Source organism: Melampsora larici-populina (assembly GCF_000204055.1).
Source record: "Melampsora larici-populina 98AG31 unplaced genomic scaffold MELLAscaffold_10, whole genome shotgun sequence".
Lineage (NCBI taxonomy): Eukaryota > Fungi > Basidiomycota > Pucciniomycetes > Pucciniales > Melampsoraceae > Melampsora > Melampsora laricis-populina.
The window spans coordinates 1,420,248-1,434,774 of record NW_006768774.1 but is presented as its reverse complement, the minus strand read 5'-3'; the positions used below and the strand labels follow the sequence as shown (position 1 = coordinate 1,434,774).

The following is a 14,527-nucleotide window of genomic DNA, read 5'->3' as shown; positions in this document are numbered from 1 at the left end:
AATGTTTTACAAATGTCCTCTAAAGCAAGCAAAAAGTCAGTCCATCTGGCTGGCTCTTTGAGTTTGCTTGTGACAAAGATCCTCATGCTTCCTGGTAACTGCCACAAGACTTTTTCAACAAGCTCTTCTTGTGTGGCTGTGGGCAGGAAAGCTTGCACCCGCTGCTTCTGTTTATTTGCCCACTTAACACAATCCACATTTGACCTTGGTATAAACTGGTCAGACATATATAATTTTTGCATTTTATTTTTCCACGCTTGATTCCCAAATCTTTCATGCATGGCTGTTCTCCATTCCGCCCAGGTCTGAAGATCTTCATCTTTTGACAAATCTATGAACCATTGTCTGGCCACTCCTTGGAACACAATGCCCAGTTTAGCTACAATAAGTTCATCCGGCATTTGCATGGCTTTGGACGTTCTGTCAACCCAATCAATAAATTCTTGATGGTTGTATTCACCTTCCCCATCAAATGTGGGCCAGTCTTTAGGCCAGTCCCGGCGCAAAGCTTTGCTGATAGCCGCTTTGTATTCCTGTGCCTCACTGTTCTCTTTGACTACCAATGAGGGTTCTCTCCCTCCACGCTCAATAGCTGCAATCTGCTCTTTCAGATCACTGAGTAAGTGTCTCACATCCTCAGGATTCTTCCCAGTTGCAGGTGAAGCAACCATCTCCTCATCTTTTCTCCAAAGACTTTCTTTTTGAAAGTTCCTCGAAGGGGTCTCCCCCAACACCATACCTTGTGCTTTTCCTGCACTAGGATTTAAATTCACAGCATCTTTAATCTGCACAACTTCCTTTAATATCTGCTCTCTCTGGATCTTTCCTGTTTGATCCATATCCTTAAGATAATTTTCCAAATAATCCAACCTGGAATGTAAAATTTTCTCAGCTTGTAATTGTTGTTCAAGCAAGTCTTTGTTTGTGATTCCCCCTTCCAATTTATTGCTCAAATTTCCAAATAGTTGATCAAATTTCTGATCAAGTGTTTCTCCCAACAACAAGTCAAATTTTTCATCAAGGGCTTTCTTCATCTGATGACTTAACTCACTAAAGTGTTTATTAAAGTGCTGATCAATCTTTGTATTTAACACTTTTTTCTCCAAGCTATCTGGTTCTGATAGTAAAGGGCTGCTTTGGTTTTTCAAAGCAAGTCCGAGTTTCTCATCCAGTAGCATTCCAATCTCACTACTTACCATGTTGCACATCTCAACTAAAGATTCTCTATCTAAAGGAATTTTTTGGATGTCAAACAAATCCAATAACTCACTGTGGCACTTCGCATTTTCACTAACTAAATCTTGGTGTTGTATTTCAAGATGATGAACAAGGTCTGACAGAATAGAGTTATAGTTATTCAAACCATAAGCTACTTTACTATGGACTACTTTAACATTCTCATGTACTTTCTTCACACATTCAGTAAAATAAGCAATGCACTCCTTATCCTTAATGGACCTATGCACAACTGGTTGAATGGCCAAATCGATCTTATTAGTCCATCTTTCCACTAGATCTTGATCAAGAATGGAACGAAATAAACTTACTACCCTCTCATCTTCGAGAGTTAATTGCCGTGGTTGAAGCGGCCGCGGGTTTCTTGCCTGATCAGGTAGTGACCCATAGCTGCTTGAGCCTTCATCACAGCTTCGGAGTTCGAGACTGACGATTGCTTCTTGCGATCGTTTTCCCAATGATTGGATCGATTGTCGGATCGTCTCTTCTTGTTGAGGTGAGTCGGATTTTTTTGATGAGGTTGGAGTTTTTGAATCTCCTCGTCCGTCAACTCCCTGAATTCGAAGGGGTTGATCCAAATCGGGCGCCATCGTTGGGTACCAGGGCGTAGCCATTTGCTCACCTCCATGGCTATGCCCTCGTCCGAGTAGCTGTGGTTGAACACTAGCTTTCGCCAAGCTCGGCGAGCCTCGAAAACCGACTCCTTCCAGATGCGTTTCGTGTCTGGAAGGGTTCGATCCATTGCCTTCGCTCCCTCCCACCTCAGATACTGAGCGTGCAGGGAATTCCAGAGGTACGTGACCTCTGGATCCAATCGCACTGGTGCTTGGGGTTGGGGCACTGGCTCGATTGGTACTCCCTATAGCAGGATAATCAGCACCTGCACGTAATGGGGTTGAGGTAAAAGGACCTCTCCTCTTACCTCGGGTCGTTGACCTGCCGCGCTCGCTGGTTCTACCGCCATCGGTTGAACTTCGACCGATTGGTTCACTCGCTCTGGTGGGATCGCTGGGGCGCTCGGTACCTGCATTTGGGCCGCTTGCTCGTTTTCGCGATTCACTGCGAGTTCGAGGGCGATCGGACATGGTAGAAGAATGATTTTAATCAAGATAAATCAAAAATAACAAGTTGGATATGGTAGATTTAAAAAGAAACCAATGCTCACTTTGGTTTTCTAAATGGTTGACTGCTTCGATCTGGTCTTTTAAATAAAGAAAAAATTATGTTAACAATAGTATTTATAACTTTTTAAATCAATATGACTAACCTGGGTCTTGTATGTAATCAAGTATATTACCCAATGGTGTTGGGGTTTCAGTCGCTTCCGGTTGGAATCGAGGTGGTAATGGTGTTGTTTCGGAAATAACGGACTGTCCGTCGATTGAGGCGATGGTCCCGTTAATGGCTGGAGTACTACAGGGAGAGTAGGTCCCAACTTCGCTGGCTACGTCGTGAATGCGATTAGTGAGGTCTTGAAACAAAGATCTTTCGTTTGATTCTAAAGGACCCACTTAGGAGTATGAAAACAAAAAAAATATGAAGAATGGAATTCAAAAAAAAATCAGAAAAACAAATCACAACTTGAGTCAGATAGTCACAAAGTAGAATCAATCAGACAACTACTGACTGTTGTAAGTACTCTTTGATGGCTTGTAGGCCTGGTTTTGATTGCAGTCTAAAGGAATTAAATGATCAAAAACAAAAAAAATGATAAAATGAGTAAATGAGTAAATGATAATTAGGTCGAGTAGAGAAATACGAACGAAAAAGTTTGATAGTCTTGATACGATTAAAGAGCTGAAATCGTTGAGGGAAAGATTGTTTGAAGGAGACAGTCTAATGCTTTTATAGCTTCTGATCGTGGTTTTAGGGTGCTTTCGTCCGGAAACTTCCAGAACAAGGAAAGGTCCCTAATGGAGAAAGAAAATTTTGATGTCAACTTCTTCTTCGATAATGAGAGAAGAAAAAAAATGAAATGAGTAAACCAACAGAGAGTTGCCTCAATAATCTTCTCTGGTTGAAAATGTTTGAATAATGTGAAATGAAGATGAGCTTGTTCCGTTTGTAGTTTTCTCTATCTCAACTTGATATGGTTTGTTGTTGATTGTGTTTGTCCGATAATTGTAGACTTCAAATGTCCAATAATGATGGTCAATGTTGCGTAAGGGAGGTTGACGTTGTGGTTTTGATGATTGCCACTATGGTTTGTTGATTTAGTGGGCTAGTGAAGATTACCCTCCCACCCTAAGACACAAGTTTGTGACAATTGACTCAAAGCTGTCAATTGTTGACACTTGACACTGTTATAAAGCTAATATGCTTATGTAAGTTGCTATCCCGACTTCTGAATTGTCTGAGAATGGAATTCCAAGGTGTATGTAAATTACACTACACTTCCTTCACACACTGTGTAATAAACCACACACGTGCTCTGTCTACTATATTGGACAAGTAATTCAACAAAATGGGGAATTACTACTGCACACAGACTGTAATATATATGTAGCACAATTACTAAAAGACAAAGTAGTATAAAAGATGCTATATATGTATGTAATGGCTTGTTGATTTTCTTTTCTCAGTGTGTAAATAAGTATCCCACTGATTGATCTCAATTGAATCAAAAAATGGGGTGTCTTTGATGGTAATTGAGTAGTGTCTTCTAAAGAAGAATTTTGATGACTTCAATTACAATTTGAAATAAAAGCTGGTCAATACTTGTGATCTCAATCAAATGTGATCTCAAAAATTAGAAAAAGAGAAAATTGTAAAATGAAAAAGAAATGAAATGAAATAGATTTTTTTATATTTCTTGATTTTGTTATATAAAATTGAAGTAAAGTAAAAAATTAAAGAAAAATGAGAACTGGACAGAAAAAGGTCTGTAGGAACAAAAACCGGATGAGGCCCCCAAATTGTGAGGAGTCAGCAACTGTTGGGCTAACTCTTCACTAAGAAAAGTAAAGAGTAGTCAACGATGAAGCCTTCACTTGTTACACCCAAGCGAAGACTACAGTTAGTTGACCTCTAATGAGAGGATTTGTGGCCAGTGGGATGGCTAAGTAGTCCTTCTAAGGATCCTACTCTGAGCTTGGGTTGATCTTACAACTACCAAGCCTGCAGTACTTTAGACTCTGAAGAATCAGAGGTGCCGCTGGGTACTTTAGACTCTCTAATGAGGTGCCCTTTGTAAATTCCAAGCTTGTTCTGTTAGCTATTGGTCCCACAAGCTCAGAACACTACTTGAGGTTTTACAATGACCTGAACAAAGACAGAAAAGAACTATGACAATCAAAGTACAACAATATCACTGTACTCAATATTCTTGGTGAAGAATCAAGTAAGTTGTGATGATGAGTTGTGTAATGATATGAAGTTCTTCTTCTTCCAGAGTGGGAAGAAGAGGGGTTTATATATTCCAGACCTAGGCGTCAACTTGTGGTTGGCACTTAGGTTTGCTTTTCTTTTGAGTTAGGTTTGGGTTAGGTTTTACTATGAGGTTAAAAGTCTTGTTACTTAAGTGACTCTTGAAACTGAGCCATGAGTTGTAATTCTTATGGTTTTAAACAAGTTTCATATATTTACATATTATTTACATATGTATTAAATGTGTTTACATGTGTGTTTGTTAGTCCATGGTCCTGTACACAGGGCTCAGGGCTGACAGATTCCCTGTTGGGGAGCTGCTGGGGCTCACCTATTGCAGGGTTGCATTGCTCACAATGGGGTATGATTTTACACCCCGACAATCAATGCACTGGGCAATGGCCTGACCCATTGTGTTGCTTTGCTTGGCTGGGTGTTTCTGTTGCTTGGCATTTCTGTACGCAACACGCTGGCACAATGTTGCACACAGTATACATTACCTACTGTATAGTTATTTTTTGATGAGAATGAGTTTGGAAAAATCTAACAAAAATAATTTGTTACCACAAATATTCCACAATCTGAAACCTACAAGAATTGATTTACTCCACCATCAGCTCTTCTTTCATCATAAAAGCACTTGACATCTTTGTTTGGAAGCTGGTCATCCAAGTAGTAGCTAGTATAGTTTACCAAAGATCAGTAGTGATCATTATCCATGAGAGGACTATTTAGTCAATGATGCCTTACATTTGTGATGAGATTTGTACATTATGGATAAATGTAAAAAGTGTTAATTTTTTGATATGTAAAAAAATCCAGAGTTCAAGACATACATGTTGAGCACAATATATCAAGATCAAAGTTTTGATTGGAATCACGTGATCATTGCTGGAAATCTAGTACTTACTAACTAACCCAAAGACTTTATTAACATTATACCCACATCTGTACCATATATACTCTTGTTTGAGTTGACTTGTATGAACTCCAAACCAAAAAAAGATAATCACAAGTTGTGAAGAGATTAAATTCATTTTGGAAATATGAATCTGGTCTAGAGATGAGATTGTGTATGTGATGAAATCAATATCTCCATGTGATAAATATCAAAAAATTGTGCTACTCAAGCACCCCACCAGAGTATCCAACTTCCATCAGTTTTTACTCAAAGACTTCCTACCAATGCCTTTTGACACCTCTTGATAATAAGCCTTACCTGATGTTACACATTTGATGGTATGTGTCATACTTGCCATTGAACTCTAGACCTTGTCAGACATTCTTGGATTACAAATGACAATCTTCTTGTGAATTGATCCAGCTATACAATTCTTCATCTTTGTTTTTCTCCATTAAGAAATCTCCCCCAAGCTGTACTCCTTCACAACACCCAAATGAATCAAACTTTTGCATAAACAGATACCTTTAAAAGATAAAATCATCCTTCAAGTCAATTGGTTTTTTCTATATATTTTCCAACGCAAAAAAAAGAAGCTGATCCCAAAAAAAGAATGATGTAAAAAAAATCAAAAAAAAAAAATACATGATCATTTAAGAAATTTAAAAAGATTTGATCATACGTAAAAACAAAGAAAGCTTTGAACATAGAAGTATCAAAAAAAGAACTATTAATAAAAACATATCGAAAACGAAAAAGAATAGAATCAAAAAAAAAAGAATTTTGGTAATACAGAATCAAAACCATTGAAAAATCTAAAGAAAAAAGAAAGAAAAAAAGTTTGAATGATTTTTTTTTTGCTGAGGTAAGGGTAAAAAAAGATAACAAAAAAACCATGATCTTTTTCCAAAAAAAAGGATATACAAAAAGAAACCAAAAAGGATATGATCATTAATGATATGATTCCAAATTCATCAAGGTTTTATCATTTCAGTAGGACTAAGCACTACTTGATTAAAGAAACTCTCATCTAAAATAGAATGGGTTTGAACTTCTTCATTAGATTTAGAAGAAGTGATCAATTCTTTTTCATTAATGATTTCAATCGGTTTAGTTTCATGAGAAGTAGAAGTAGAATCCAGTTCAAGATCCGAATCAGTCGTCGAAAAATCCCAACCAATCGTAGGGTTCAATCTCTTACAACCCGAACCCGTACCACATCTTCTTTCCTGTCTAGATTCCAATGGAGGTAAACCCAACAAGATTTCCTTAATGACGATTTGTTTACGTTTAGCCTTATTAAAAAACTTTTCATACAAAAGTAATTCTAAAGAAGATGGTCTAAGATTAGGTGATTTTTGTAAACATCTATCGATAAAACTTGCAAAAGTTTTCGAATATTTGTAATCCATTCCAATTGGCTTTCGGTTTAAGGTTGGAGATGGATCTTCTACTGTTTTTAATAATACATCTGAAGGAGGAAAGAGTGAGTGAGGTGCTTTTCCATTGGCTAGTTCTAGTGCTGTGATTCCAAATGACCACTAACCCATCAAAGAAAGAAAAGTTCATTAGAAAAAACACTGTATGAAGAAGTTGATCAAATGAAAGATGAAGACTTACGATATCGGCTCTATCGTTATAATCTGAACCTTGAATAAGTTCAGGTGCCATGAATGGAACCGAACCTACGAAACCATAATTAGCAGGTGTGATGAAAGGTTCAGGGATGAATCGAGGTGAAGAACCGATTTTAGGAGGAGTACTCGAAACCACTTGATCAATCACACCAGGATCGACACTAACACCAAAATCAGCCAACAAGACCGTTCCATCATCATCAATCAACAAATTAGCCGCTTTGATATCCCGATGAATCCAACCATTAGAATGAAGATAATGTAATCCACTCAAAGCTTGAATCAAAACTGTAGCAATGATCGATTCTTGTAATCCATCTTGAAATCTATATGAAATAATATCAGATAAAGAACCTGCTTTCATCAATCTAGTGGTAATATAAAGTTGACTACCATTGATCCATTCACCTCTAACTCTAAGTATGTTAGGATGTTTAGCTAATGACATTAATTGAGTTTCACGTCTCAAAGATTCTACATCTTTTTGTGTTAATCTATCTAAATCTATAATCTTGATTGCACAAAGTTCATTTTGAATTGGTTTGAATCTTGATAGTCTAACGATTGATGAAGCACCAAATCCAATAGGTTCTAGGATTTCATAATCACTCATCTGATTACTATACATGGGCCATCGATCTGGTACTGATCCTAAGATCTTACGACGATGTGATGATAATTCGTTTAATGGACTGATTGTATTTGAAGAAGATGAAGATGATGATAAATCTGAGATGATAAAATGTTTTGAGTTGTTTGAGTTTGTGAAACGATCTTGACGATTGATAAGAGAAGTCGATAGATCCGATAGTTTACGAGTTGTTTGATTTAATAAATTCGATAATCTTCTTTTAGTAGAAGATTGATGAGTTGAAGTTGAATTGATTAGCATTTGAATCTGATGAGAAGATGTGTACAAATTCAGTAAATTAAATTCTAAAACCTTTGAATTTAAATATCTATCTACATACCTAGTTGGTATATCGTTTTAAGTAATAATCTTTAATAGAAGAAGACTGAAGAACTCTTTATAAGAGGGAGGCTCGATGAAAAATGTCAAGTAGTAGTCGATGAAAGAAGACTGAAAGACTGAGCTACTATTTATATCACTGCTATTCAATCAATAATTTGGTTTTGATAATGAAGCTTCATCCAATTTGATCACCGACCGACCTCATGACTGATCATCCATTTTTAGTATCACTCTATACTATCAACCGACCGGTTCATATCATCCATCACCTTTTCTTCAAATCTCCTATGACGACAAGAAGTGTGAAATCTATCAAATCGGAGTACCGGTGTACCACGATGTAGAAGATAAGTTTTAGAAGACTTTAGATTATTTTGTTTCGGAGTTAAACTATCAAAGGGTCTGCTAAATCCTAAAAGGACATGTAAAAATTCTGACACGATCAAGTCTAATCACAACCGGATTGGTCTTTAAAAGATGAAAAATGGTTCAAGAGCTTCATGATGAATTTAACCATCGGATTTAAAACCAAACCCATGGATTGGTTTCTAATGTTACCCACATGGCTCACACTCAGGCTGTGTTAAGGCTGTGTAAGATGCTAATACTATAGCTTTATGACAGGTGCAGTATGTTGCATAAACGGTAACATTTGCATGTACATTTCATCCATTGCAGCTGCATCCTGCCAGCATGCTCTTGTGTACTGGTGTAGATGAAAAAAAGCAAAGAAATCATTCAACTGCCTATTCTTTTATAAGTTGAGATTTGCTCAACAACATCAGCACTATTCAAAAAAAAAATGTTAAATCCAAATAAACCACACTCCACAAAACATGTCAGAAGAAAAAAACACTAAACCCCAATTTTGTTTTCTTTCATGTTATGTACGTTCATATACAAATACAATTCATAACAATCACTCAAGTAAAACTTTTTAAAAACTTTTATTATTATGATTTTTTTTTGGTCAAGATTTTCCAAAAAAAAAATCAAAGAAACAAAAAAGAGAAATCCAAAGAAGATCGTAAAAAAAAAACCAAAAAAAAAATGAAAAACCAAAAAATAAAAAGAATGTTTAAATAATTCAAGCAAGTTTCAAAAAGAAAAAGAGAAAAATAAAAAGAAAAACCAAGTAAACCATCATCAAGTTTTAAGTAGAGAGAAGAGGAGGTAGAGAGTTGAGAGTAGGTACATATAATAAATAAACAAAAGGAAAACCAAAAGTAATCAGTAAAAACAAAGAGTTTTGAGTATATATAAATCCAAAAGTTTTCATCATCATCATCATCGTCATCGTCATCAAGAAAAAAAGAAGAAATAGAAAAAACTGATTGCAAAAAAACAAAACAAAAAACCCTCATCTCAATCTGATCATCTTTTCCTTATTAACCAAACCAAACCCCAGGGTCATCTCAACCTGACCATATTTTCCTTATCAACCAAACCAAACCCCAGGGTCATCCCCAACCCAATCCAGTATGAAGAATCCAATCTAGTATCAAAATCAAAAAATGAACCATCTTAACCATTGACCACAGCCAACCTTCTTCTAGGAGCAGTCGTCACAATCTGAACCTCTCTCTCATTCCAATACTCATCATCCTCTCTACCCTCTTCATCTTCCTGAACGACTTCTTCATTCAATCGATCATTTCCCCAATAACTTCTAAACGGATGATGAGAAGGATGAGATGGATCACCCGGATCTGATCCAAACGGATACATCAGTGTAGATGCTAATGATCTAGGTCGTAAGTTTTGTGCATTGATGCCTACTTCTGTGGCTGCTACTGTTCCGATCACTGATGGGGATGGTAAATGTTGTTGTTGTGCATAACTTGAGAATTGAGCGGGTGGGTTCGATCCGTCTGTTCAGAAACCCAATTTTCAATCAAAACGTCAGTATCTAGATGTACATGTCTTTAGGAAACATCTTTCTCACCTCTTTCATTAGCTCCATTGGTTCCAGTTCCAGGTCCAGAAGGATTACCACTTCCACTTCTACCATTCTTAATAATCGACATAAAGATCACCAAAGTAGACTCAGACGAAGGTTTTCCATTCCAAGCCAAATATCCCATACCGAAATATAAACCAATACAACCTATCAAATAAACTCCTCCAATCCATTTAAACTTTGATCTAACCATTGTAAAATAACTAACGATCAAGAACACATTACTTAAAAATAAAATCGTATGAAAAAACATATCTCCTAATCTTCTTAACTTCTTACGTGGTTTGATGGCTTTTTGATAAATCGAATCTTCTTCTTCTTCTTCTTCTACTATCTCTTCTGTTACTCTATTTGAAACTGGTTCATTCATTAAATCTTCAACTGCTATTCCTCCTGGTGGATGATGATGGTGATGATGGTGGTGATGGTGTTCATCATCATCATCTGAAGAATTGATCCTTTCAATCGAGTTAGATCGATGTGATTCAATGGCTTCTACTCGGCTTTGATCTCGATCGATTTCAATCGAAAGGTCAAGTGAAAGTCTTCGATTAAATCCTTTTCGTTCTCCATGTGATGAACCTAATCTAGATTTCGAAAGTGCTGATCGTCTATTAACTACTTCGAATGATGCTTGTGTTCCAGTTTCTTTTTCTGTTGATGATTTCATCTTTTTCTCTACTTTGGTTTTATTGAAAGGTAAAAGGGTATTTGAAAAATTATGTAAAGCTCTCAAAACAGGTCTTGTTGAATGTTTTGAAAGATCAGTCATCGAATTGTCTTTCATATCAATCACATTTGAATTGATGGCTAATGGAGTTAATCTAGCACTCGATTCACCCTGAAAAGATGCATCAAAATGTTCAGAAACAGTAGCTTCAATCTCATCTGGTGTAATCGGAATCTCTTGTGGTAAGATCGATTCTTGTAATTCTAGATGATCATCTTCTTGTTTTGGAATCGATTCAATTCGAGTTTGAGCAGTAGAAGTCGATTCATTCTTTCCATGTGTTGAATCATTGATCCTTTCAAGATTTTGAATGTCTTTTTCATTAGGTGATCCAATCGGACTTTCTAATCCGATCCCACAACTCGATTTTTCAACTGAAGTCACCATACTTTCATCACCAACCATCATTCCATTCTGATGAGTTTGACTGATTCGAGTTGGATTTCCATTTTGGATACCTTCAATTTGACTTTCTCTTTTACTTCTTCTATCAATCTTTCTTGTTTTGTTTAATCTTGCAATTCGAATTTGTTCAGCCCAATACCTTGGATCGAAAATCGAGGTGGTATCTTTCATTTGATTCGATTCTTTAACTTTTAATCTTCTTCTTTCTCCATACTGTGGTTTTCTCGATTGATATTCTTCTTCATATTTTCCATAAATCCATCCTATGATATATAAACATGGTACTGCAAAACATCCTGCTACCATTAAGGCTAATCCTAATTTGCTATGTGTTGAAGTAGTAAGTACTTTGAGTGGGGTAACATGATTAGGTGATGAATCGTGAAAAAAACTACGTCGCATTCGACGAGTAGAAGGCGTGCTTGATGTACTGTTACTACTACTATTACTACTACTAGTCGACATTCGAGTATGAGTGAATCCTGCAATGACCCCAAATATCAAAACAACCACACCGGCCGAAACTCCCACCCATGCAGTCAACAGAGCCCATAACCTTGGCATTCGCCACATCCTCCTAAATGATAATAATCCAGGATCTTCATACCTCAAAGCAGTCACAGATAAAAGGATTAAACCTAATGCAACAGTGGTCATAAACGTATGAGCTTCCGAAACATTTAAATTCGAACTGGGTCCGGTTCCACTTTGATCATCGGTTGAATGATTTGGATTTCGAGATGAAGTACGCGAGTTTTTAGGTGTAGGAGTCACACATGAAGGTAAATAAGACATCTGTACACCTAATGTCGTTCCATTCCCTGTCATCCTTCCACCATGTAATCGAAGTACCCATAATTCATTTGAAGCTTGACCCGTACTCACATCAATCCCACCATAAACTAAGATATCAGTGGTTCCATTAGAAGAAGAAGTAGCACCCACATTATGACCTAAAGCTAAAGCCATCACACCTTCTTTTTGTGTAAACCTTTCACCTTCTTTTTGTGCTGGAATTACTCTTGACCAAGTACCTGAAGATAAATCTAAGACATCCACTTCACCTAAATTTGAACCACCTTGATCATTCCAATTTTCTAAATCAGGTCTACCACCAATCATAATCACTTGTTGTGAATAAGAACTATCAAATGTATTTCGATTAGGTACCATCGTACCACCTATCCTTGGAGCTGGACAATAATTGAATGATTGCCATGATGAAGTACTAGTGGTATTTAAAGTCACAGGTGAAAAGTTGGATCCGAAATTCAAGATGCCTCCATTGGTAAGTGCACAAGTTGGATTAGGTGAATCTACAAATTCGTCTGATGGTTTAGTATTACATCCTGAAAACATGACTAGCTTTGAACCTGGTTTGATTCAACAATCGAATATCAGTTTAAAGTTCAAGTGAGCACCCCATACACAATTCAAACCGAAATCAAAACTTTACCTGACATGATGGTACTACTCATACCCCATCTACCTTTAACTAAATTATTTGACCCAGGATCTCCACCCACCCCACCGCCAAGATCATTGACAGTGAGAGTGATTGTATTAGTATTTGAACCTAATTGACCATCGATGATTAATCCAGAAGGCGATAAAGAAGCACTTGAGGTTGAATTTGAGCCACCCATATAAATCAAAGCGCTCGATGTTGAAGGTGCAGTTGGTACATAAGTTGGATCGATACCACCTATTGCACCATATAATGGAGATGGTTTATTAGGATTGACTGATATAGGTTCTGCCCAAAATGAATTTGCTGGATCAAAGTACCTAGATGATTGGGAAAGGAGATCAATCAGTGTTAGATGAATGTGTTGAATGAAAAACGACGAACCAATAATCATTAAGTGGTGTTCCATCACTTGATCTCCCAGCAAAGACTGAAAGTTGATTACGATAATTCGAAGCAGCATCCCAACCACAAATCATATGAGATCTAGGATTAGGAGTTGAAGTAAAGATCGTATTTGAAGGAGAAGAAGTAGGTTGAGACCAAGCAGGAGAGATAGAAGTAGTATAATCTAAAACGAATAAATTATTGGTAGTCGTGCCAGTAGAAGAACGACCACCGAAAAGATAAGCTGAACCTGAACCAGGAGTGTTGACGGGTGAAGATTGAGAAGTGAAAGTAGGACCGATTAAACAACCATGAGAGATAGGTGGAGGTGAACTTGAACCTGTTGTTTTGAGTTTGATCCATTCCATGGGTGGTAAAGGCATGTTGGTTGAGATTGATTGAGAATAAGAAGAGTGTTGATTGATGATGATGATGATGATGAAAAGTGAATGATGAATGAATGATGAAGGTCTTGATGAAGTGATATGATTCGTCATGATAGTCTTGTTGATAGTGTTGATGTTGATGTTGGTGATGGTGATGGTGATGGTAAAGGTAAAGAAGATGGTGAAGGTGAAGTAGTAGGGTATTGTTGAGATTGAATTTGATTTTGATGAGTAAATTCAAATCGAGATGTTGTATGTTGTTGTATGTACTTTGCTGTGTTTCTTTATTGGTGATCGATTCTTTTTCAATTCAACTGCACCTCACTCACCCAATCTTTCTGCGGAAATATCACATGCGCGCAGCCTGACTCTCACTACCCGCACTCTCACTCACTGACACGCCCATAAAATTAATCCCAATCTTCAGCACAGCGCAGAGCAGACATTCAAAAATGCCCTTTTCCTGAAATCCTATCCACTCAACTCTTGTCCTGATATTTCCTTTATTAAATACACAAACAGAATAACATTCTACTTTAATAAATTTACCATAAAAAATAGAAACCGGAATCAAAAACAAATTGAACAAAAGATTCAATATGAAAGAGACTTTGGTGATGTGCAAATAAATTGATCATTGAACTTTCCAAAATCTCATCTTTTTTCTTAATCAGTTCCTGAACGAAACCACCCTCTTGTGCCGTCGTATCTTGGAAACTAATCTTCAGAGATATTGACGTAACAAGAGTCAAGTCTAAGCAAACCAGAGGGGTTTTGTTTAAGCTATATATATATAATTATTTTTCAAACCTTTTCAAATGAGTACTATAAGTTGGAGGAATCAGGATTAACTTCAGATGATAAAAATGTTTAAAAATTTAGATCATTATACAAAAATTAAACTCACATTGGATCACCTTTCAACAACCCCATCCTATTAAGTAACGGATCATTTCGTTAAATACTTCTGCATCATCAATTCCCAATCCAAAAAATGAACAAGAATAATCCAATGATCACAACTAGGATCTTAAAACTCTAACCAAATCCAAAACATGGTAAAAAGAAATCGCAGGGT

The 14,527-nt window shown here is 36.8% G+C and overlaps 3 protein-coding genes across 3 annotated transcripts; all 3 read right to left on the bottom strand.

The window, feature by feature from the left end:
• Positions 1-6,852: 6,852 nt before the first annotated feature.
• Positions 6,853-7,213, bottom strand: MELLADRAFT_31685 (uncharacterized protein; the record flags this gene model as incomplete). The annotated part of the gene is made up of 2 exons (XM_007407747.1): positions 6,853-7,044; positions 7,124-7,213. Coding segments are annotated over 2 exons (282 nt in total), but the record flags the coding sequence as incomplete, so codon positions are not given.
• Positions 7,214-7,312: 99 nt separating this feature from the next.
• On the bottom strand, positions 7,313-7,834 carry MELLADRAFT_29877 (uncharacterized protein; the record flags this gene model as incomplete). The annotated part of the gene is made up of 1 exon (XM_007407746.1): positions 7,313-7,834. A coding segment is annotated over one exon (522 nt), but the record flags the coding sequence as incomplete, so codon positions are not given.
• A 1,203-nt stretch (positions 7,835-9,037) lies between these two features.
• MELLADRAFT_77272 (uncharacterized protein) lies at positions 9,038-13,446 on the bottom strand (the record flags this gene model as incomplete). The annotated part of the gene is made up of 4 exons (XM_007407745.1): positions 9,038-9,984; positions 10,059-12,536; positions 12,665-12,996; positions 13,061-13,446. The coding sequence occupies 4 exons, from the start codon at positions 13,444-13,446 to the stop codon at positions 9,638-9,640; spliced, it is 3,543 nt and encodes a 1,180-aa protein (XP_007407807.1).
• Between the last annotated feature and the right edge of the window lie 1,081 nt (positions 13,447-14,527).